Source organism: Thermobia domestica, chromosome 10, assembly GCF_964235325.1.
Source record: "Thermobia domestica chromosome 10, izTheDome1.hap1.1, whole genome shotgun sequence".
Lineage (NCBI taxonomy): Eukaryota > Metazoa > Arthropoda > Insecta > Zygentoma > Lepismatidae > Thermobia > Thermobia domestica.
Window position 1 is genome coordinate 105,843,583 of NC_137463.1, and position 26,647 is coordinate 105,870,229.

General features: G+C 35.8%; 1 protein-coding gene across 24 annotated transcripts in view; it reads right to left on the reverse strand.

Moving 5' to 3' along the window:
* LOC145662627 (uncharacterized) overlaps window positions 1–26,647 on the reverse strand; it is a 257,675-nt gene that overhangs the window by 138,181 nt on the left and 92,847 nt on the right. For 3 of the 24 annotated variants that reach the window (XR_014127072.1, XM_081728375.1, XM_081728390.1), the window contains exon 5: window positions 2,044–2,264. The exons of 13 other annotated variants lie outside the window; for them this stretch is intronic. Coding sequence is in view for 9 of the 11 variants with exons in the window: in XM_081728375.1 (XP_081584501.1) it covers window positions 2,044–2,264 (221 nt within the window). In the remaining 2 variants the exon portion in view is untranslated. Of the gene's footprint in view, window positions 1–332; window positions 991–2,043; window positions 2,265–2,294; window positions 5,130–12,137; window positions 16,382–16,685; window positions 16,937–26,647 lie in introns of those variants that run through there. 8 more of the 24 variants (XR_014127071.1, XM_081728384.1, XM_081728378.1 and 5 more) reach the window with 7 other exon arrangements.

Sequence of the window (26,647 nt, forward strand, 5' to 3'; positions counted from 1 at the left end):
CATTTCAGAGTAAACAGAATTATTTCCCATGTACATAGACGGACTGGTGCAGGTACTCAACACTTTTTGAAATATAACAGATGCAACCGAAATTAAAAGATAACAGTATTCTCCAAATGTTGTATTTACAGTTACTAGCACGAACTGAGGAACATTTTAAATTGCACTGGAAGGTAGGTCAGGTTTACCCTTAAATATTTAGAAGTAATTTCTAATTATTTATTTTAGGACGATAGTACACTTTCCCCTAAATAGTCAGAGCTGCAACAAAAAGCTAGCACAAATAAACACAGTATTTTGTTTTAAAACCTTTATTTCGTAAAATCAGTATACAAGACTAATCTGGTCATACAAATTTAGTTCGTAACAATTAAAAAAAAAAAAAATATGTATTATTGTTCACACATGCGTACGTACAGTCATGTCCAAAATTATTGTCGCATGTCTATAAGTATGTTGTTGTAGGAAAATAGTTTGATCACGAATTCGCCTGGTATGTCTAATAATGTTAGTATGTGTATAATCGGCAGACATGTATGTAGCAAATTTCATGTCAAAAGAGCAGTAAATAAGAACAATAAAACGAACATAAAACTTTCTTGTCCATTTAGCAACATTTTGTTTTACTCATTCTAATTTTCGTATTTATAATTCTTTTTCTATAAAATTTAACACAAATATACATTTCCCGATTATACACACAGTATCAGTATTAAAAATACCCTGCAAAATCATTATCAAATTATATTTTTACAAGAAGACAGTTATAGATATGCGACAATCATTTTGGACATGAGTGTACATTATCAAAGAATTACAGGATTATTTGTAATATTTAACTGACTGCGATTCGTGCTTATGACAACTTAACAAAGATGCTTATTCCGTATATCTACTGAGAATGCCTTTCCTAGTTGTTGTAATGTGGCCTCGTTTCGCTCTCCAGCGTCTTATTCTTCTGACATTTGAGAGTCGCAATGCAAAGTGAGACTGTAAACAACGGAAAACTATTCCTGTCAAAACTGCATAACACAAGTTAAGATAGAGACTTGTATTTTAGTTATTTTTTTTTTTTTTTCATATTGTCTTGCAAGAATACAAATAAGAACTGTTTGCATATGACTTGAACTTTCATGGATGCTAATTAGTATATATTTTGAGATTCACAACCAAAAGTTTAGTTCCCTTCGTGAAAGCTTATGAAATTCTGTTGACAGAGCTTTGCAAAAATTGTCTATAAAACAAACATATTGATACACTACGTATGACAATATTTAGAGAGAGAAAGTGAGCTCCTTTATACAGGATTTAACAATCAATTTGAAATTGAACAGAAATAATTTTACTCTTACTTTGTAATAATCTTACATAACCCATAACCGCTTGTTATTGTTAAGCAAACATCCATACATTCAGACTGAACTTTTAGTGAGAAGTGACTAAGTCACTACAACGAAATCCATAATTACCTTGAAACTACCTCAGGATTATCAGACAATAAAGTGATAATACCAGCTTAAAAGTGTAAATATGGAAATGGTTTCCAGAATACTTTTCCTTTTTTAAAAAAAAAACTACATGAAAAAATATTTCAAATTAGTTTTTGCGGCTTGGAATACATGGGCTCGCGTCAAATTCCCCGAGAGGGTTGAAATATCGAGGAAAATAATATACGAAACGAGGAAGATTGCGTACAAGGTAAATTTAGATTTTTATTGTAGCGTAACTTTGATCCTGCAACTAATTCTTTTAATTCGGTGTTCCTTGGACTTTCAGTTCCGAATCCTACTACTTCCCATAAGTAAATATTAAAGTGTGAATTTTAAAAACGCAATTTGCTTTATCTCTCTCACTTAATTTTTTAATATTGTGTATAATCATCACTGCTATTATATTTCACTTGTCCAATACATACAAAAAACAAACAGCTTTATGAACTCGACCTAATTAAGCCGTCTACAATCAGACTTTAAATTAGAAATTTTCCCGGCTTCCTTACGAAGAGCAATATTTATATCACATAAATAAACATTTCACACTTACCCAGGGAATGCTTCCTTCATTTCCTATACATGGATATTTCATATACACACGACGACAAAAAGAAGTGTAAGCGTCCTTATTACATCGAAAATCCGCATTTCCGCAAAGAGACAACAATGTCTCTGCACATCTGCCGATTAAATACGATATTGATGACTGAGAACCTCCTTGCAACAACTCCTCCTCCACTGATTGAGGCAAACGTGGCAGCGGGATATATTCTGCAATGGGGAGCATTTAGTAATCAATGTGTGATTCTGCTCTTGGCAGTTTCTCTGCTCAAAGAATGATTTAAAACATCCAGTTGTAAACTCACTTGGGTACAAAGTTAATAACCAGTAGCTATTCTATTCTTTGACTGATTCACGTAATTGTACAATACCATCAAACATATCCTGAGTGGTTTCTCGTATCACGAGATATGTATGTGGCATCTGAAAGTGCAATTACCTACATGTACCGGAATAACTTAGTTTCCAAAGATCGGGTAACAATACTTTATCTAACATCGGAAGTGGTAGAAATTAAACATTTCCAGTTTTAGCGTTGATCGCCATAGAGCAAAAACGGTAGTATGAAAAAAAGCTGATTTCTGCAATCGATTACGAGTCCGAAAAATACATTACATCTTCATCCTTAACTCTCTACTACAACTGGACGTGGTAGGAATACTGCAACTTACGGTTTCAATATTGATCTACATAGAACATAACGATAACAGATTTGCGAGAAGCGGTTCCTTGAAATCGATCTGTATTCTGAGAAGAGGTACCACCAGCTCTTCTATACCTATTCTAACTCTCAATTTAGACACGAAGTGTCAGAAGTTAATTACTTCCGATAATACATAGTGAGAGTTCTTTTTGTAACCAATGAAGTGTCCAAAATATATTCTATTTTCATTTTAATCTCTACTGAAACCGAAAGTGGCAGAATCAACCACTTCCGGTTTTAACAGATACAGTATGAAAACTAACAGATAGCAAGAAGCGCTTTCTTGTAATCAATTAAACACCTCAAGAATACATGCCATTTCCACTCTAGTCCCCTAATTAAAATTAGAAGCGGCAGAACATCAACCACTTCCGATTCTAACGATGATGGCTATAGAGTGAAAAAGGTGATGGATGGATAGAACCTGTTTCTTACAATTGGCTAAGCGTCCCAAGAACACAAATTGTCCCACAAAGGGGTTTACATTGTTTGAATGATTAAGAGAAAATATTAAAGATAACCTGATCAAATTGTTATTATCTGGCGCTCTCGTGACTAGTGTGTGTAACCATTCATTCGTTTTTGTTTTCTTTTCCATTCATTTGTTTTGTTTTTCTTTCACTTTCAGTTCAGTTGCCTGTAGCGACAATAATTGTCAAGATGGTTGGGAACCTTTCCTTTGAGTAACGAAAGTGGATTTTAGAGTGTTTCTGGAAATATGAGAACATGAAAGAAATGCAGAAACATTGGCCGGCAGAATTTGCTTCCACTCGTCTTTCGTACGCAACTGATTTCTTCCTGCCACACCGTCCCTTCAGATCACACACAATTCTTTCCCTCACAAACTTGTCGCGTACCGGTAATTTCGTAATTGTTACACGTGACAGTGGTGTACTATCAGTGTTAAAACATTTACAAGATCCCCTCAGAAGACCAATTGGCAAGCTTCGCGTGAATCATGTATAAGCAAATCGGAGTTCAATTTCTGTATCAATGATAATCAATTCCTGTGTCATACACAAGAGTTCGATTGGTCTTCAAATTTCAATACTATCTTAAACTCCATCAATTCAATGACGAGGAACATACAGGACGGAACGACACTCATATAACCGTGATCTCACTACAATCAGTTCATTCATGAAAATTAACACTGTACAATTCATAAAACTTCGTAGATTATGGAATATATTAGAAAATTTTTCACCCAAAATTTGGGTCTGTACCAAATTGCCTCCAAACGTGTTCCTAAGATTCTGCCGACTCAACAACAGCAGAAATATGTCAATGTAGGCATTACCCTCAAGTCGACTGAGGATGACCTTCCTCTACATTCAACAGATGTGGCCCCAGAAGTTTTCCCATTTTCCGAAAATTGAAAGCCTAGTTTAAAGGTATAAAGTGTTACACCACCGAGGAGAGCTGGCACGAATCGCAGTTGGTATTCGACAGTCTTTCAAAAAGTGACTCTTAGATGACAGTTCAGCACAGAAAGAACCGTTGGGATACTTTACTATAGGCATATATGAAAAAGGGTTTGGGAGAGATTGCGACCACTAAGGCTTAGACTAAGTTCTGAACTTTTATAACTTCACTGCTGGAAATTTTAGATAGCACCTCGTATACAAATAAAATAAATGCAACTGCACAAACAAGACCACGTCAAATTTCAAACCTTCCGAAACTAATGGTTTCACATTCACAAACATTAATTAGACGAACACTAACGGTCTGAGGAGGACAGAAATTTGAATAGAGTGGTGCTTCGACTTATCGAGTACGAGTGATTAGCTTCAGTTTACATCGCATAGAATGTTAATGAAAATTAACTGTTTGGATTAGATGTAAGAATGGATATTGTTACCTGTATTTTCACCCCAAAGAATTCCGACATAGTAATTTCTTTTTCATAAGTTTTTACTTCCCCAAAGTAAACAAACGAAACATGACTAACTTATCAGATGCAACAATAATTCAATATTAATTGAACTTAATTCATTAATGACAAGAACACTAAGGGTCAATTTACCTCATGATTATACAGATCATGACGCAATGCTAATAAAAAAATACGTAATTCTGATTATACAATTTTAAAAAAACAAAATTTTCTACGAAAAAGAAATTACAATTTTTCTGGATTTTTTTCGGTATGTGTTTGCAGCATGTATTTGTACTTTTATTTCCAAAATCTAACTTTTTCGATCAACTTCATACATATGTAGTCTACTTCTTTATCCATCGAACTGCTATCTTGTTTAAAGCAAATCGTCGAAACCACAGGCCAGCTTTTAGTTATATTCTTTAGAATCTTTCTTCATCTTCCACCTCTTAGTGCGCATCTTCATTGATAGTCGTTTAGCAAATTTTCCCTGAAACCAACATGGAAATTCAATTCATATTCATGGAAAAATTAGGCGATTTTTTCAAAAGTCGATAAACATGCTCAAAATCACCACCAAACTGTGATGTCTGTGTTACAGTTTAATATTTGCCATAACAATAATCTTCTGAAATCAGTCACCAACACATGACAGCTGCCATCAGTTATTACAAATTCATCCGAATTTGCTTTGGGGGCTGAACTGATACTGGACTGTCTACAGTTCTTTTGAACAGCGCTGACAACAAAGACAGTGAATGCACATGAAACTAATTCAACAACTGTAAGCCATATCCGAATTTATGCTTATTCCATTAAGATAGTATCCTCTTTTTACTTCCCAACCTTCCTCCGAATCTTCCTGTTACGAAATAGGCTGTAGCTCTGAATAGCAAACTGTGAGAAAATTTGTAATCAAAGTATGGATGGTAATACTAATCCATTAAGTACTTAAATATAAATACATAAAATTGGTACCGAGAATATACGGAGCCAGATGCGAGATGTGTATTTATAAGAGACTAGAATTAAAATCCATGATATACGTTAACTTCAGCAAAACCTTATATGTACTTTCAATCACTAAAAGCACACAAAAAAAAATCGAATTTCATTACAATGTGACTGGAAATTATCATGTTCGCTAACGCGCTAAGACTGTCGTTAGGCTATATTTAAATTGTTATTCTGAAATTAATTTCATGTATTAATATGTGAATTTGTAGTGATTTTATTTACTGATCAGTCTTCACTTGCATTCGTAACTGTTGCTGCTAACGCTAATGAATGATAAATGAACGCAACATTCGCCACTGGTTTGTGAAATTTCTTGCTAACCACAACATTGAAAAGTTAGTTCCGCGTCCACCAACTAATGCCGTAGTACGTTCTGATGAGCTCATCAGGAACTCAACCGTGGCAGCGAAAAATCAGAAAAGTACCCGTGCAATTGCAGACGTTAGGCACACACCATACCATTCAGCGGTTCCAGCCAATCAGCAAGGTGAAAAAGTTGGGACTTACGGGTATCATCTAAGTTGACACCAGCTAGTAAGAATCGTCATCTGGTAGTGTGCAGTTATCTACGTGCATGGAATGACTGGGAAGGCCTCCCATATTGCACTGTCACTCCCGATGAAAAATAAGTCTGCTACGACCATCGTAAATAGGCAGGACAGTTATTGGATGGTGATCAACGTCCAGGACTGTTCCCAAAACCCACAGACGTAGCTGCTGCTAGTATTGAAGGTCTATAGTGGGGTGATCTATCATGTCTTTCTCCAAGGAGAGAAAAAAATCACTGTGGGCCGTTACAATGTTGAACTTCATGCAATGCACTGGAAACTTGTCCGCAAGTATGCAGTAATGGTCGACAAGCATAGTGTAATGTTGCACGAAAATACACGCACATAAAGAAAGATAAAGGACGGACACTCTTCGTAAGTTACTGTTTGAAACCTTTCCTCATCCACTGTATTCTTCTGACGTCCCTCCCAGACTACCATCTCTTTTGGTATCCCGACCACTTCCTATCAGGGAGGACCTTCCCTGAAGACTGGGGATGCATCGTGCGGTTGAGGACTTCCTCGCATCGCAGACTTCAGACTTTTCGTCATGGAATCCAATCGTTGGCTAAACAGTAGCAAAAGCACGTGCATGCAGCTGAAAAACTAACTAGGTATAGTACTTTTCATTTTTTTCTTTCTTTGGAAAAGAAAGATTTATTGATATTTCAATCGCACCAACCCAATACCCAGAAATTTTTAAAGAGTACATATTTTTCTTAAATTGTAAACTTGTGGGGTTGCATTCCCAAATACAGAAATGCTCTTATACTATTTTCATATGTTAAATGTCTGGTTTCCTAAGAAAACAAATCACCGTATATCGGATGAATAAGAGCAGTAACTGACTATACAAGTGAATATGTGTGTAGTAAGTCAGTTACTCAGTTCCTATGTACGTAGTGTTCCTAATTATAAATGTATCCCTTTATTATAACTCTAATAATGTATTTATATACAGTTTTGACAAACATAAAACGAAACGTTGCGGTTTAATGGCGCCAATAGTTATGTAAGATAAATAGGCTAGAACCCACTTTCGGAATAATAATGGGGCACTTGGAGGAGAAAGGCTCTAAATTTAAATATTTTTACTTTTTCTTTCTTCAAAAATTTTAAGTTTAGTTAATCAAAACAGATTAAGGAGACCGTAGTTAATAGAAGTCTGAAGCGCGTAGTCTGTCAGTAATGATTAAATGCTTGATGATCAATCAAACACATGACAAAGATTTAATGATCTTTCATAGATTTACGGTTTATCTTTCTGGCGATATACATGTAGCACACACATATATATATGGTTTCCTTGCATTTATCGACTTTTGAAAAAGTGATGTTATGATAGGAACTTCAATACAAAAGAAATAATCTCCTTTTTATTCCTTTTATAAAATTCTAAATGTTGTTCTGAAGTGATTCTGAATTAGAATTTGAAAACCAAGAACATATACTGAAGTGATGAGTTTACCTCTAGCATTAACTATGATATTTCTTTGAACCTGATACTTCTCATGACATGTTCCTGCTAAAACATTTTCCTACGCAGTAGATGGTTAAAAACTTATTGCACACGTAAGATTAGGTAGAAAAAATAATTAAGCTCAAGTACGGAAACATCATTTTCTACATTTCGTATTTCCTAACTTAAGATTAGCTTTCCGTATAGATTTCAAATCCCCAGTTAGGGTAGTGGCTGTCCAGTCTTTTTCCGGCACTTATTTCCATTATTTCCATTGGAAGTCGATGACGGCCCTACGCTAAAATTTTTTCCCCATCGGAAAAATGAAATGAAATCTTTGAGTTTTACGTCCCACGGTTATGCCGGTTAGGCTAAAGGAGACGGTGATGATGAAAGATGAGTGAAATGGTGGAATGAAGAAAGTGGGAGGAAACGGGAGAACCCCGAGAAGACCCACGAGCACGGTGTTTGTCCACCACAAAGTTCACTTGGCGGGGGCTGGGATCGAACCCGGGACCCCAAGCACCAGAGATGAACGCTCTACCACTGAGCCACCGCGCCCCCATTTTCCCCAACGGAAGTAGTAATTGGATGCTCGGTAACCATGTGGGTACATAGGTGTGCACACTACGCAATAATAATAATGAATTTATATTAGAAGTAAAATGTAGCCTAAAAACAGTTATTACTACTAATAAAGCCATCCAAATGCAATTTGTTTAAAAGATAATGAAAGTCAATTTTATAGAACCTATTCTAAATGTGTTGTCTAGTGCTATTCTTACTTTTTTTCCCTTCCCTAGAATGTTTTCTAGGAACGGTAATTTTACTCAGTATTTTCACGGCATCATTAGTTGGTTCAATTTGTAATTAAATGTCGTCCAATTTTTAAGGTAGTTACATTTGTAAGAAAACACCAACATTCTTTTGAGTTTTATTCACGGGCACGTAATGTACTATCTACCACCCACCTTGCTACAATTCAAAACACACAAACTGAACTTGAATAACGGTCTATATAACATTCAAACTAAACTTTTTAAGGAAAGAGTAAAGGCAATCTCTACTGACTAGTGCCACGTGTTCTTTTATCACGTTGAGTTTATATATATCCCCCACCCCTTGATTTAGGATTTTCCTTGGACGAACCCCCTAAAATGGTTCCATATGAGACCAAATTAAAATTAAGCCAGGAGAAAAATTAGATCCATTGAATAATTTTAAATGGTGCCTCAAGAAACCTAAAGTTTTGAATGCGTTACAATACGTAGTATATGGGGAAAATCTGGAAGAAATCCTTGTAATTTAGAAACGGCTTAAGGGAATGGGAAGATAGCTTGGATAATGAAACTAGAAGATACCAACCTAATTGTGTATAGTATTATCATGTTGGCAATTTTGAAGTCCGCCATCTTGAATTCAGGTCAAAATTTTCAAATAGGAAGAGGGTCATATGACATATCATTTTGAGGTTGCATTTTACCTAAGCACAAATCTGTCATTATTTTCAAGCTAGCTATAATCATGTAAGAGTTATTACGTATGAAAAACAAAATGCTTCGATGTAATGTTACTTTATTGTAGTTATGGACCACAGATTTGCAAGAATTTTGGAAATGTTTTATATAAACTGAAACAAACTGCTAGAGAAAGTTGAATCTTTGTTTCGCTATGTACTACATTTTTTTTTTTTTTTTTCATCACGATGATTCATAGGCCATGAGGAAAACGAAAAATTGTAACTTGAAAGAAACTGAAATATCCCTTATTGATGTAGTAGCTTTATGGTAAGTTTTCAATCGTATTTCCTACACAGTTCACTTCTATCACATCTAGGAAAAGTCTATCTGTGGGCCTTCACTATCTGCAAAAGCAACTGTTTTTGCTCCTCATTTTTCGTAAGAACGTTGTTGTAATCTTCTTTTAGTTTCACTCTCCTTTCTGCTGCAGTTTGTTACGTGGATGAATTTAACTATTGTCTTTCCTTGAAGATAGTCATTGTTTTTTGACTATGAAATCGGATCACACTCAAAAATTCCTTTGGATATTTTAAATTTCTAGAGGAAAATTTGTGTTTGTTGTAACAAAATCACTGATTTCTATTTTCACAAAAAAAAATTATGGTATCACCTCTTGTGTCAAGCCTCTTTGCTGCTTCACGGTTTCCCCTTACAGTTTTAATTCTTTCAACCATTTGTTTTTTTTTTTTTTTTTTTGTTTTTTTTTTTTTTTTATTATGCTAACTTCATCATCAAAAGAACCCAATGCTACGTATTCCTCCGTCAAGTAGCAAAGATGGCGAGAAAATTTAGAAAGAGCCACTTCAGATAATTTAGCATCCATTTGTCTATAACTGTACATTTAAAAAAAAAAATTGCAGGTCTTGTAATGGTGAATGGGATGCTTGATCACATTTAAACCAAACTTGGACATATAGTCGTACCAGAAAAATGCATCCTCTCCGAACACCCGTTTCTATTTGTTTCGTTAAACGAAACTGTTGGCGAAAGAGAAATATTTTTAAACAGTAGATTGCTTTTTCCATCGAAATTGCACGGTGAATTGCTCCAGGAACGAAAGAAAACTCCTGGAGGAGGTATACCACCCAAGAACATGAAGATCAGTTCTAAAAATTCTCTGTAGTCTTCTCTGCGGTGTACTGCTTCAACAAGTATGACAGCAAAATACAACACTTCATTTCTTACATCGGAAATATTGTTCCTTACATCATCAACTTCAATTCCTGAAATAAAGTCTGCGCAATTTATTTCAGACCACTCGTTCTGAAAACATTTCAATAGGGGAACGTCCGGTCCAGATGCAAAGGAAACACAACACTTTACAAATACATATTTTAAAACCAATTCATAAATATGGTATCTACAAGGAAGGTATAGAAAATTATTTTGGAGCTTCTGCTTTAGCAGAATGCAAGCACCGTTGATATGATGCATATTGCAGGGAGTAGTGTCACAACAAACTGCCTGCATGAACTTTACCAAGTTCCATTCTTCAACTGAACGACTATAGTAGAAGCAATATGTTCTTTTGATTATGACAAAATGGGAACACTAATTAGCCTCTCATGACCATCTCCTGTAATAATTATTGACAACCTCTCAACAGTCTCTCTGCCAGTCAAATTCAGCAGTAGTTTTCTGTCCCAGTGCACAACTAACGCACTTGATGCACTCTGAAATTGTTTTTTGTGGTTCTGTATTAACTTCGCTATGGATTTTCTCTCAGCATCGATGAATGGAAGACGTATGTATTGCTAGTTCCTCTACATTATGGTCTCATGTTTCTAGTGCCGCTGTTAGAATATCTATTGCTGCTCTATCAGTGAACTTGCGCCGATCAAGACCAGCAACCAGTCTTGGAGTAATAAAATTAGTGTTTCCCTTTTTACATCTCTTGAAGGTCCGGCACACACGCATCCATTTTGACATTTTCTCTAACATTCTCAACTGGGTTTTCCTCTTCATTGCTTGAACTGCTTACCTACATGTCTTTTGGTCAAACAAATCATTTTCACAAGTGCATTTTCTTTTGCATTCCTCTTTCTTTTGAAGCCATGCATATCCCTTTTGTTCTTTTCGCGCCAAACTCATGTCTACTGTTAGTCGTGTAAGAATTATTACCTGTGAAAAGGAGAAAGCTTTCCACAGGTAATAATTCTTGCACGACTAAAGCTATGTTTAAAATAGTGCCAGATTTGTGTTTCTGGTGAAACGCTACTTCAAAACGATATGTCACATGATCCCCTTCCTTTTTGAAAATTTTAACCTGAATCCAAGGTGGCGGACTTCAAAATGGCCGCTATGACAATACTATACAAAATTAGGTATATTTCTTGATCTAGTTAAATTATCTAAGTTATCTTTGCATTCCCTTAAGTCTTTTCTAAATTACAACAGTTTATTCCAAATTTTCCCATATACTATGTATTGTAATCGGATTCAAAACTTTAGGTTGCTTGTAAAAAAATCTTTGAGTTTTACGTCCCACGGTTATGCCGGTTAGGCTAAAGGAGACGGTGATGATGAGTAATGAATGAAATGGTGTAATGAAGAAGGTGGGAGGAAACGGGAGAACCCCGAGAAAACCCACGCACACGGTATTTGTCCACCACAAAGTTCACTTGGCGGGGGCTGGGATTAAACCCGGGACCCAAAGCACCAGAGGTGAACGCTCTACCACTGAGCCACCGCGGCCCCTTTAGGTCGCTTGAGGCACCATTTATTATTATTCAATGAAACTAATTTTTCTCCTGGCTTAATTTAGTCCAATATGGAACCATTTTAGGGGGTTCGTCCAAAGAAATTCGAAAATTAAAAATTAAGGACCACTCTAATATTATATATATATATATATATATATATATATATATATATATATATATATATATATATATATATATATATAAATAAATAAAGACTATTATGTTGTTCGTCGTTACGTTGTGAGAAACTTGCACCAAAGGGTACATTCAGGAGGTTGTTATGTGATGCTGGTAAGAGTATAAAGAAATGCCATTTCTCCTTTATTTCCCAACGTTTTGGTTCAATATATATATATATATAAAAACAGTCTATAGTTACCCATAAATTTTGAGATTAAAACAGCTTTGAGATGAAATTTGACAATCATTTCAGAAGCTTCTCGCGTTGAAATTTGACTAATTTCCAACGAACTCGTAAACACAACATGGCCCTGAAATTTTTTTCAGATGTCAGAGCTTTAAACACTTCCATAGCATGTTTTTGCATATGTATGTGTGGTATGTAGTATCCACTGGAGCATATAGGAGATTTCAGTGGTGTACGATGACATTAAAATTAAGTGGAAAAAATAAACGATTACAACTTTCGAGGTAATATCAGGTTCCCTATAATAATAAAATTAGAGAGATTTTGTGTATGCGTTTATTTATATTGTGTGTGTACACAAGATCCTTCAAAACTCAAAATTTCCTGAGTAAAGTATTGACTTTACCACGAAGTATTCCAAATATTAAAACCAGAACACAGATAAGTTAGCATATTTTTTAGAACTGAAATTCGTTGCCTTACGTGGAACATACCCACAATACTATACTTTCTTAATCTACACACTGCACAATGAATTTATGTAAAAGTTAGGTTGTGGAATCAGGTTCGTAGTTATAGCTTGCATTTTTGATAACCTCTGACAGTAATTTTTTACAGAGTTATATTACATTTCTATATTCTAAAATATACTTATCACTTTGTTAGCCATGTCAGTACGAACATGCTGCCGAAAATCATACTTTTAGGGGCGACGCCCTATTTGTATTGTTCCCGATATTTCATACTTAGTCAAATAACAAATCCAAGTGAAAGGTTTCACGTTTAGATGGAAGAATTAATAATATATTAAACCGCAGTAAAAACTAGAAACGTCGAAGCTGGATCTTAAAAGGACGCAAAGGTAACATCCTACCCTGCGTTTATTGGCTGCTGTGAATAATTTAGGTATGCTGAAGATTAATCCAATACATCTGAAAGCGCAACACAGCGCAACGTCTTAAAATTTGGGTATGGAAGTTCGTCATAAATTACAAATTGTATCGCTTATCGCTGAACGAAAAGTCTTCCACGCATGTTAAACAGGGTAGACAATCACAACTGAACTAGAAACTTCCCATTCGCAGGATAGCACGCAATGCCAAACTACTTCAGAAAGCATTTATGCCGGTATTCTATTCCTCTGTGCTCCATAGCAGAACATGCCGCGATCTGCAATGTGATTGCAGAAAATCTGCCGCGCCTGTGCAGAAAAATTGCCAGAGGAAAAATAAATAGCCAACAGAAAAGCATAAAAACATGCCTGCTATGTGTAGGTGTCGTCTTAAATGCACGGACGACTCGCATAAATATAGTTTGAACTTTTTTTTTTTTTTTTTTTTTTTTTTAACGTCGCGTAAAGTGTATTTGCAATAATCACAAGTGTTTCTTCAGCTCATCGCAGAAAGACAAAGAAAGTTCTGCCATCGGCCTCTGTGAAGACGCCAACAAGATTGTCATCCATCAGACCTCAACCTCTACCGCCCATTCTACTCTCTCGTAGAAAGAAGAAAAAAAAAAACTTATGGCCTAATATCATTCTCCAACAAGCTAATTATAGCACTGATGCACTCCCGATGGATTTATACGGTTTCAATGTGCTTAAGCTAGTTCTCAGGAATCCGACTGTGGTCATTTAGGATTTAAAATTGATCAGGAAAAGTTGGAAAGTGAGAGCATGTAACAATGGAACTGCGATGTAGTCATCGTTCGAAGACAGGGGACAAAGACAAGCCACAATTGGTGATAGCGAAAAGACTCACCTTAAGATAACTGACCTCTGTTGTTTGTTACCAAAACCATTGACTAATACTTAGTAATAAAAGTAACATGAAAAATATGTCCAATTTATATACCTTTACTGTTAACAAATAACTGCAATGAATTTTTGCGAAAATACTCTCAACTACCGCTCTTCTAGCATACAAACTCAAAATTAGTAAACAATCACAACTTATATTTGGGACCTGGTTGAAATAAGGTTGTAATTTTTGTTTCCAAAATTAGGACACTTCTACAAATGTTAAGAGACCAGAAATTTATTTCTCCAAGTGACTTTCTTGATATTAAAAATTTTAGAGACAAGTGAAATTTATTCCCAATGAGTTGGGCATCTGCATATGCTGAACTTTTTTTTTCCTGGTATTTTGATACCAATTAGCCCAACACAACTTGTTTTCAGTATCACTAGAACACATTTACAATTATAAACAATATCTTAATTTTGAATATAGTATTACATTTTCTTGGAAAATAAAAATCTAAAGTTGTTGCATTCCCCAAACTAGCTATTTTAATGTGACAACAAGATTCTTCACAAGATTCCAAATTGACTGTAAAGCTTTCAATTCGAAAGTTCTATTGCAAGGGTGTCTTTGTTAACAAAACAGCAGAAACCATATGAAAACAAATTCTCTTTTTCATCTGTAAACCCCATGCGTTTAACACACCTAACGCGAAGGCGTTTTGCAATTATTGAAGAAATGAATAGTGCGAATATTTTCGTTCTTTTCTAAAGTAATGTTTGACGCTACTTCCACGTTGCTTAAATAGAGTGGGTCCTTTTCCAATACTTAAAATCTCAGAAATCTATAACTCGTCTTTGCCCGCCAATTTCCAACCCAGATAACGGCCTGGCATTTCACTTTGAATTCTGAGGTATATTCAGGTGCTATCGACTTGCAGTGTTTCTTGCATGTTTCCTCACGAAGTGTCTGACATAAACAACATACTAGCCAAACCGTGATGCTGCCATTTGTCGTGATATAGCAGTCATAAAAAATTATTGCCACTTGACGGATTGTGGTGTGTTCAATTCAAATTACTACCATTTTTTTTAAATCTGCAGGTTTCTTAAGCCAGGTTGTCATTTTACAAGAATCTTGTAGCTGTCATAAAAAAATCTTGCAACTCTACTATATTTCTCCATGTAAACACACACATATATATATCTGCAAGGAGGCAAACCATGTGCAACTTTCTGGGTCGTCTTGCTTGCTATCTGCTATCGACTTCCCGCTAACAAAGAAAAAAGTTTTGCCGCTTCCGAAACGACGGATTCTTTCGGAAGGGGCGGGTAAGCGCGCCAAAATATACGTTTTTAATTAGGTTCACTATTTGTTTACTAGAGTGCAGTGCTGCATGGGTGGAGATAACTTTCTTCCTTTCAGAAAGTTGTAATGTGTAAACAGTAAATAGAAAGATCGGGTTGCAAGATTTTTTTAATGACAACTACAAGATTCTTGTAAAATGACAACCTGGCTTAAACTACTTGGTGACAAGTTATGTCTGTATTAACTCCCTTTACCGCTTAACTGGCTTCTTAACTGGAACCCAGTATATTCGTAATTTTCAAAAAGGAGAAAACTGAAGAAGGAATATAAAGAAGAACTGAAAGTCGAACCTACTGTCTTAATGCTACAAAATGAGTTTGGATTTTTTTATTTTTTATTTTTATTATTTTTTTTTCAAGCAGCGACTGCCCATGTTAAATTTGCAAATGGTGGAGCAAACTAACTAATACACTGACAGTGAAGTAAATCTAAGGTTCAATTCAGTCTTTCTAAATTTTTGTTGTTTCCTAGAATCCATATAGTTTCTACTCCGTGTTTTCTTCTCAAATACTGAACACACGCATGTTTTCAATTGACATAACGCAGTGCTCTTACAGCATAAGCTTAAAATTATGGCCGGATTTACGATTGGATGGAGAGAAGATTTGACTGGTTGATTAAGAGTTTAATGTTCCTTTTCAGCAAACGCTATATTATTATTATAATAATAATAATAATAATAAAAAAACGCCAATCAAATTGCAGGAACTATCCCTAGATCTCAGTCTTTTACGTCCCAAAATAAACAGATTTGTTTACGTATATTGATGTAGAAGCATACAACTCATCACTTATTGTGAAAGTTACCAAGTATCTTGTATCGAAAGACTATGATATTTGCAACTCACAACTATATATATGATATTTGCAATGAATCACTCGAAAGAATATGATATTTGCAATCTATATTGTTCACAACTATTCACATATAATCACTACAAAGAATTTCACTGTTGAAGTTCTTTCATTTTATATCGTCTTCTACGTATCTTCTGAGAAAGTCTTTTAGCAAATCTCCCCTGTAAACAGGAATAAAACTAATGTAGATTACTGAATAAATTTAATTAATTATAAGGAAAGAATATTTTAGTTTCGGAATGATCTTTCAGAATAGTCTAACTGTAAAAACTGTTATATTATTAGATCAAAACTTTATGACTTGTTAAATATTAATAAACATTTGATTGGAAATCTTGTCGAGAGGAGAATATTTTCTCGTGAATTCTAATATCTTTAATCGTTACATGCTGTTACATTTAAGAATCAAGATGCATACTTTGTAAAGGCTCTTTCTACAAGATGCCATATTATAGTTAAACTCACCCATGGAGGATCTCCTGGCTCGGCTATTCCAGGGTATCTCATGTAAAATTTCTTGCAAAAGTCTAAGTACGCGTATCTATCTTTCAATACTTTATCGGCACCAACACTGAAGATTGTGTCTACACACGCATCAATGACTCTCTGAATAACATGTGGTGGCATTATCTCTTGCTGAAGCTTCCTCTCTAAGGAAGGATCAAGAACGGGAAATGGAATATGTGGGACCTGGATTTGAACGATGTCTGCATACTCTGAAAATAGTATTTATTCTTGTATTATCAAAACATGGTTTAATGCTTCGAAAATGAAATTACAAGGTGGTATCAAAAAGTTTCAAGACTAGTTCTATAACAGACAGATGGCAGCGCAAGGGTGTACGTACAGGCACAGGAAGCACCGACTTTCATAAATCAGTGTGCCAAGACACATTGTCCTATGTACATCGGGATCTCTGCAGCTGGTGCTATTCTGACCACGTTCGTCTACTACGTCTGCGATTTCATCATGGATAGGAAGTTAGAACAACGAGCGAACACGAAATTCTGTGTGTAACAGGATAAATCAGCCACAGAGACGCTTGGCATGATACGGCAAGTGTAAGGTGATGCTGCAATGAGTCGTTCGAGGTTTTTTTTAGTGGCATGGGCGCTTTAAGAGCAGAAAAACATCACTGGAAGACGATGAGAAATCAGGACGACCTTCAACGAGGATAACACAAGAAAATGTCGAAACAATTCGGCAACTTATGCATAAGGATCGTCTGAGAACAATCCATAACATTGCTGTCATTATCGGTGTGTCATAAAGAACAATGCAAGCAATCTTCATGTGTGTTTTGAACATGAGCCGTATTGCTGCTAAGTTCGTCCCCAGGATGCTAATCCAGGAAAAGGAGAAATACACCGTCACCGTGTCGTGGATGACCGTCCTTCATGTCGAGGATCATTCCGGTAAGGAAACTTGACTGTACGGGTACGACTTTGAGACAAAGAAACTATCTTCACAGTGGAAGAGCTCATCATCTCCACGACCAAGAAAGGAGTGACAGGTCCGCAACTCGACAAAGTGCATGCTCATCATCGTTTTCCACATTCGTGGTATTGTGCACCATGAATTCGTCGCCAGGAGCCAGATCGTGAATAAGGATTTCTACTGCCAGGTTTAAAGGCGTCTGAGGGTGATATTCGGCGAAAGTGACCTGATCTGTAGTGCGCGGAAAACTGTCTACTCCAAGTCGACAACGCACCCTGTCACCGTTCTCTTCTAACATGAGAGTTTCTCACTAGAAACAAGAAGACTGCACCTCCACACCCACCCTACTCGCCAGATTTGGCTCCTGTGATCTTCCCGAAGCTGAAGATCAGGTTCAAAGGTCACCATTGGGACATTACTGCGGAGATCCAACGCGAATCGCATGTGCTTGACACGTTTCGAAAAGAAGAGTTTCACGTCACACTCCACCAGTGGTAGAAACGTTAAAAGCGCTGTATTGCTATACAAGGTGACTATTTTGAAGGTGATATAGTGTGTAAAGGTAGATAAAGTACTTTCTTGTAAACAGAACTAGTCTCGAAACTTCTTGATATTATCTTGTACAATAAATGCTTAAATTTGTTTTACTAGTATTTCATTATAGGGGAGAGAAATATCAGACTGGCTTATCCAAATGGTCTATATTTCAATAAAACACGCAATTGCTACTTTAATCCTTAGAATAACAACTGACTCCGAAAAAAATATCGCGCAATAAAGAAGAAAGAATTTAGATATGAGATCTAATTTTCTTAAGGTGAAGGAAATCGACTGTCTAGATACAAAAATAAACATAACGAAACTAGAAAATTGTGTATATTTATCTGTACTGTTTAACAACTTCAATTTTAACACAGGATTGTGACATGTCTTTTAACTTGAAGTCCGCAAATCTAGCTGAAAAAAAAAAAAAAACTTGAAGTTTTCAGTAAATCCTATTGGTTTGCTGACTGCTGAAAATTACTATTCTGAAATTCAGTTCCCAATCTCTCCCTTAAAAAGCGATAAGTTGTACTAAAAAGCAATGATCCTTTAATATACCTAATATTTCATTATAGGAAGAGGAATAAATAGAGCACTTATCTGCAATAGGTGACGAGTTACCACATATTTAACTGCTTTCTCTCTACGACATTAATTTTCTTATTGTCTGAGAAAGTGTGATTTTTAAGATATGACTCTGTTGAAAATATATACAACAGCCTAAAATCCACAAGTGATCAGGAATGAGAGCACAGCAACGTAAGGTGATTATGTTGAATGACTGTTGACGATAAAATGAACACCGTTTCACCACTGTCACCCGCTCAGGGTGTGACACTATGATCGGCTCCAGTGAAACAGTTGGAAGTTGTTCTGTCTTAGGTTGATGAATAGAAAAATCACCTATTCCTATTGTCTATGGCTTCGAGCAGTTCCACACTCTTGCATTTACATATTCAAATTGAAAGCAAAATTGTAAGAGTTAGAAAAAGAATAGTAAGGTCTTGAAAACAGAGAGACGAGAAAGGATGCAAACGTTCTATTCAGGTGCACAACGCTATGTTTTGAAATGATTTGAATTGTGTAATTACGATACCAGTCGTCATGTATGTAAACTTCCAAACTATTACTTTCGTGCAACGAAACGCCTGAAATTTACGACAGTAATTATCAGTGCCTAATTAAAATATTCTAATGTGCATGTTTCGTTTAGAAATCATGCTTTTATTAGTTCCAATAAACGAATTAAACTATTTATATAACAGAAAGGAACATATATTAATACACTGTGTTCAAATCAGTATGCCAGTGCATGTATATTTCATGCGTGAAAGGCTGAATTTAACAGCCCAAATAGTTGAAGTTTGAACAGTCAATCTCCAAAATATGATAATTTTCTTCCTTTTGAAAGCTTCCTATTAGCCTCCTTACTAGCACGTATTATTAACACAGATTTACAACAGGGAGGCTTTAAAAAAATATGAATATACGCCTGTTTTCTGTAATTTTATCTAGAAGTAATGGTATGGAACTTCTCAAAGAGAAATGGATTTTCAATACGCTGTACAGTCCCCACCAAACTATGGATACTTACCTCCTTCCTTTGTCAGTAACTTCAACACAAAAAGTTTTATGATTTTTGACACTGAAATTATTCACTAATTTTTTTTAAAAAAATGCTGACGACTATAATTCCGTGGCACAGCGTTAAAACCTTGCATCGTATTTAAGTCGAACTCATACTTAAATGCTAATTGATAGTTGTTTATTCAATATTAACACTGCTTCAATTCCATCTAGTATTGGGTATAACACTGCAAAAATAATTTTTAAACTTTACAGTTTAAATTCTTTACAAATTAAGCAAACATTTCTAAGAACTGCTTCTTCATTTTATTGTTCATTCACTCACAATTAGCACTGGTAGTCCAAAATTATCTTTAGGATTGTAAACTTTAGATTCATATTAACAGTAGACCGTAACTATTCATATGCAGAATTACATAGATGCGAGCATAATAGTTTGAAATAAGTATTCTAAAGTTTTGCTTTACAAATAAGCAACTACCGGTTGACTGACACCCTTATTATAGACTTACATTCCCTCTCCTGCTCGAAGAAGAAAAGAAAAACTTAAAAATGCGGATAAATCAATTTAAACTAATATATAGTTCCTTGCCGAACACAAACACAAAAACAAATTTAATTACTGGGGTTCATACAGGATGGCGGGTCGCCGTCTCTCAAATTTCAAAGGTTTATATCTACTAACACGGGACGTTCACGAAAACAAGAAAGATGCCTTCTGAGAGGACATATCTTGCCACTAATTACCAGACGGTTGCGAACTTACTTGCGAAATACAACTTCAGGAAAATGGCATTAATTACAGTCAATGGTTCACGAAATTTGCAAACACATGTTCCACCAACGTACCGTATGGCCGCAATCTCTATAATAATGGCATCCTTCAAATCAGAAATTGTCAGGCGTCGACGGACCTTGTCTTTAAAGGTGGTCCTCATAATAATAATAATAATCTATATATATAAAAGAGAACGCACAAATCCTTTGTTACCTCATCACGCTAATACGGCTGAACCAATTTCTTTTATTTTTGGGGGGTTATTAGGATTTGGACCCTAGATGGTTTTTATCATATCACTTTAATTTTTAATTACCAGTGTCTTGAGATAATTGACCATTCAAGTGTCCATAACGTACAAATCCTTTGTTAGCTCATCATAGCTAAATCTAACCGTATTTATATGCAACCCACATGACCGTGTCACTCGGCGGGTTAACATAAATGACAGGCGATATAATGTTAACATTCTTCTATGGTTTTTATCATATCACTTGAAAGCGAAAAAGTAAAAATTATCTAAGTAACAAAGTTTATTGCGTTCCAGGGTGACCGCAGCGAAGCGGGGTGAACGCTGCTAGTAATAATAATAATAATAATAATAATAATAATAATAATAATAATAATAATAATAATAATAATAATAATGATAATAGTTGGGAACGGACAAGTCGGGGAGCGAGGCAGCCATAAAATGCCTCCAAAACATGAGATAACAGTCCTGAATGTTCCTCTGAGAAAGTTCCGATTGCAGCAAACCTTTGATAGAAATAGACGCCATCCTCCTGATAATGTATTCTGTAAGTAAGTTTGTAACTGTCAGGCAATTAATAGCACGATATGTCCTCTCAGAAGGGTTTTCCTAAACGCTACCTGTTAGTAAATATAAACCTTTAAAATTGAAGAGTCGGCGGGACGCCACCCTGTATATCAAAGAAAGATAATTAAAAATGGGGTAACTGAACTTGTGAGTTCTCTAATCTCAAAGACTATTTGCTAGTCCTTGTTTACAACTGCTCGAGTAATAATAAAATCGAAAAATCAATTATGTTTGTGTACGTGTAGACAGTATAACTGACACCATACTTTGTTCTATGGTATTATCGTCTAGGTTCTATAATTGAGATATATATGTGAACAATTGAAGTAGCAATTTATGCAGGAACACAGGCCACGCAAAATATATATATACTACATAAGAGAACAGTAAAATTCAATAAGCATATTATTTTAGGCTTTTATTCAAATATACCACTGAAACAATTCAGGGTTTGTAGTAATATTACAAAAAATTCAAAATCATTTCTCATGCACCTTTATTTTTTATGGATAAAATAAAATTCTCTCAGGAACAACATAGATCAGTAATTTACTTCTGTTCAGACAAGTCTTACACTCATGAGATGCTAATGAGGTACCAAAGATCCTATATGCTAATGAGGTACCAAAGATCCTATTAGCTCATTACATAGCCATCACAAACGATACACAGCATTCCAAAAAGCAATGCAACATGTAGATTAAGGTAAATGGGAAACGGAGTGTGTCAGTTTCGCCTATCTCTACACCTGGCTCCTAGGGAAATTTGTAAGAAGTAAGTTACAACGACATCCTATGTTTAGAATGGTTCAATTTTTCTCAGTTCGTGAGATATTGTTGCAAAGTGCCATCATACTTTTTAAAGTCGATTTTTTTCGAAAACAGGCAGATACAAAGTTTAGCTTTTTGGATATGATCATCACTTTGATAAAGGCTATCTAATAATCAGAAATATGTATAAATAAATAATAAATTAGGTACCTCACTGTCATCTTGTGAGATTCCCGTGTATGTCCCTCTCGTCCACATATTTATTTGAGTTTGTTCATGAATACTTCAACTGTTTACTGTTCATATGAATCATCATGTCAATTTGGCTCAAATAAGAGACACATGAGCGTAAGCCAAAACATGCGAACATTCGACATTGCTATGAATCTTAAGCACTTTAATGAAAACAATGGCTATGTATGACAAAAGCCAAATAACAAATACTGATTTATCTAATAAATCGTCACAACTGTGCTCATCATTCTCGCCGCCACTTTTTTCACGTCTTAAAATATTGTAAACTTCCAAAAATAATTAAATCATTGTATTTAAAAGATTTTCAAATCTACACTGAGTGATCACTGGATTGAGACCACCTATCTAATACTCTGTTCCTCCACCTTCTGCTAAGAGGACGGCCTGGACACAACGTGACATGGATTCTCACAGTTGCTAATATGTTTCCACGGAGATGACACTATATACGTGGTGGTATCCCACAGTGAGCCCATAAGTGACGGTGCAGGAGTCATGATGCGAAGAGCTCGTTCCACAATACCCCATAAATTTTCTATAGGATTGAGATCAGGTGAGTTAAGTGGCCAATTCATATGCTACAGCTCCGCGGAATGTTCCTTAACCCAAGGAAGTAGGGTCCTGGCTTGGCAACGTGCACTGTCGTCCTGGAAAATGTAGTCTTCGTGTGGGTAGAAGTCTTGCATTGTACCGTGTACGTTATCCTCTAACACATGTAGGTACACAACAGATGTCTCGCTGTGGTCTATGCACACCAACGGTCCCAGTTCATACCAACAAAACCACCAAAAAATACTTTCGCGCCCATATGCCTGCACAGTACGCACCACACATGCACACACCTGCCCAAGAGGAGTAGCACAAATCGTTATTTATCGGACCAACACATCCTTTTCCAATCATCTACTGTGCAATCAGTGCCCAAGCACGACGAAGTCGGCGGTTACAAGTTGCAAGCAGTGGATGACGAGTGGGTCGCCTGCTGTGGAACTTCATGCGTGCCAGTGTACGCTGTGTAGTTGCGTGGGATAAGGACGTTATGCATCCACCATCGTATTGGTCACATAATTCCCGGACACTGATGGTTCGTTTGGTTGTAACGAGCTGTTTGATGCTACGCTCACCAACGTTTTGAACTTCAAGGGACGGAACTACTGGGGCGTACTGGAGACTGTTACATTTTCTTCCTACTCCTTGTACACCTTCACTACACAGGAACGCAAGCATCCGACAAGTATTGCTGTCTGAGTTACTGACGCACCTATTGCTCGGGTACCCACAATCATGCCCTATTGGAATGAGGATAAATCCTGCCCACCTCTCATTATAACAGTGTGCTATCTACAAACATGTAGCCTAAAGTGTATTTTTTCTCTGCAATACTGCCAGTCGGGGTGGTCACGTAATCAGCACGCCTGCTGGCCACACTTCCTTGAGTGGACGGGTGGTCGCAATTCAGTGAGCATTCAGTGTATTAAGTCATATACTTAAGACGACAAAATGAGTAAGAACGAAAACTCTTAAAAATGTTGGTTAGTACACTGAGTATTATTTTTTAAAAGTAAAAAAAAAAAAAATGGATATGGGGCTGATGAGCACCTTTAAAATATAAAAACTATTATATATTTTTTTAATTCCTCTGCGCTAATTAAACGGTAAGGACACTACTTTTGTGTGTTCATTATTTAAAGTTCAGCCCAAAATTCAAGAATATCCGGAAGGTACACAATAAACTTTTCTTCCTTGTTATTACGAAGACCATTAAGGCAGTCAGTTAAACTGTATGTTCTGCTAAGTCCAATGTACTTCGAATATAACATTCATCTATTTGCACAGTAAGATAAACTGCGAAACGCAACTAACTTAATGGGTCTAATGATTCTATCTACAAATAAGATTCTTGAACATATTTTAGAAGCACCTGCAATGAGCTTTGTGTACAATGATAATGAAATAAGGTCACGATTATTTTTACAGCATTAATTTTGTGTGTGTCCCTCTGAACTATATCAAAAACTATATTTTAAGCGTAACATACATGAAAACTGAATACTATCAAGATTGACCTGTTTCAGTTTGAGTTTTTCACAACTACTGCTAAACACAGTTACATTAAACACATGACACTTTGTAAATGTTTATAAACATTTTTGAAATGAAATGATACATCGAATGAAAAGTTAGTTTATTACATAAAAAATTACTCTGGAAACATAACTTCAAATAAATCTAGCTCTTTTCTCATGTGATTTCAATACTGTAAACTACCATAACATACACGAATATTACGTTACCTTCCTTCCTGGCCTATTAAGTATTGTGCACATCTTTGGCATGAGATCTCGAATTCGATTCTCTGTACAACATTGAGCATATTACAGTGGTTTTGAACCTACTTTAAACTGTACGCCGCCTATATAGCCAGTTGCTGCCGAAGGATGTAAATACCATCAATTAATATTTCATATCTACTAATACTTCATATCTAATTTAAGACACCTTTACTTCATGAGTACAGATGTATGTAGTCATTATCAAAAGTGCACACACTACTGATTTTTTTTTAAGTATCCATACAAAACCCAGTTTGCTGGGACTTATTCTGTAAAATAAACATTCCTCATAACGAAATTAGAACATATATTCCTGTTACAGGAGTATATTTGCGTTCAATGAAATGCCGACCCTTAGCCTTGATAAGAGCTTTACAAATTCCAGGTATTTGTTTAATTTATGTATTCATCTTTTACGAAGCTATGCGACTCCAGTAACTCTGCAGAGCCTTCCAAAGATCTTCGAGTTTGTTGGCATCTATTTACGGACTGCAAGTTCATTTTACAAGAGTTCGATGTGTAACAACTTCGGTGACTGTGGTGACTATGCCATTTATTGATAATATAAGCGTCTTCTTTGCATTAACACTTTCAGCCCCAACCCTGTTTGAGTAAATTTCATCCCGGGACCAGACTACAGTTTGCTATGAACACTGTCAGCCAATGTGTATCTATTTGATACACGTGGTCCATCAGTAAACCCTCACTGTGTATCAAAAAGATACACATGGGGCTGAAAGTGTTAAAGATCATTACTGCACAGCTTGGAAAAATGTCTACGATGATAATCCTGTTGTAGTACAAAGTTTCTGCCCCAAATCCGCATTCTGATGGAATTCTATTCCTCACTTTAACGTTGTGTAACACATTTTTGTCCATTATCCTATTAATTCTAACTAAATTTTCAATTTGGTACTAAAGCATCCCTAAGCAATGACGCTACCTTCTCTGTGCCTTGCTGTAGATATTACACGGTCGGGATGAAAGCGCTCTTCGAGACGACGATGAACGAACTTCTAGTATTGAAAGGTGAAAAGTCGGAATTTAGATTCATCAGTCTAGAGTGCTTTTAAGAAGTATCTTTTAGTAACATTTCTTGCTTGAAAAAATTGTTTCTTTATTGCAATCCTACTCCTAAGACCCAATCTCAAGGCGCTGTGCCACCGTCCAATTTGATACAAAATAGATGTGGCTCATCCATAGTTCTATTGGTCCTTCCAGAGCAGTTAACGTCTATTCCATTTGCTTGTTTTTTCAATGAACTTGACCTCAGAGAAGTTATTATTTTGGGACGATCAGTGGGCTTATTTACACCGCTTTGCAACTATGTCTCAAGAGTCCGATACACTGCTCCGCCCGATCACTGAGCCGTTTTTCGCACAGAATGACTCTTTTCTCTTAAAATAACCACTTAAACATGTGCTTTGATTCTTAGTTAACAGTTTCTGTTTAGTATTTGCATGTTCTTCATACTATTCAACTGGTTCACGTGAATGAAAACAGTAAAATTGCATGCCACAGATTTGCATCAAATCTTGCCCATAATTACGACAAGATTGAATAGCACAATTACAATTGTTGCTTCACGTAAAAAGACAACTACTGACAAGAGTTCATACACACCACTAGATATCGTTGAAACGAAGCATATCAAAGCGTGGCGTTAGTTGTCTGTTCATCAGTTATCTACTTATTGCCAAGCAACTTTCCTCAGTAAAATCTGTCTTGATATAAACAAGATCATGAATTTTCCTATCTTTATACGAAAACTTACTTTTTCAAAAACAAGTCCAATAAACATTGTTTTGTATGGACACTGTCTTTTATTTCAAAAATTCTGAAAAGTCAATAGTGTGTTCAGTGTTTTAATAATCACAGTAGGTATCAATGTATGTTGATTATAT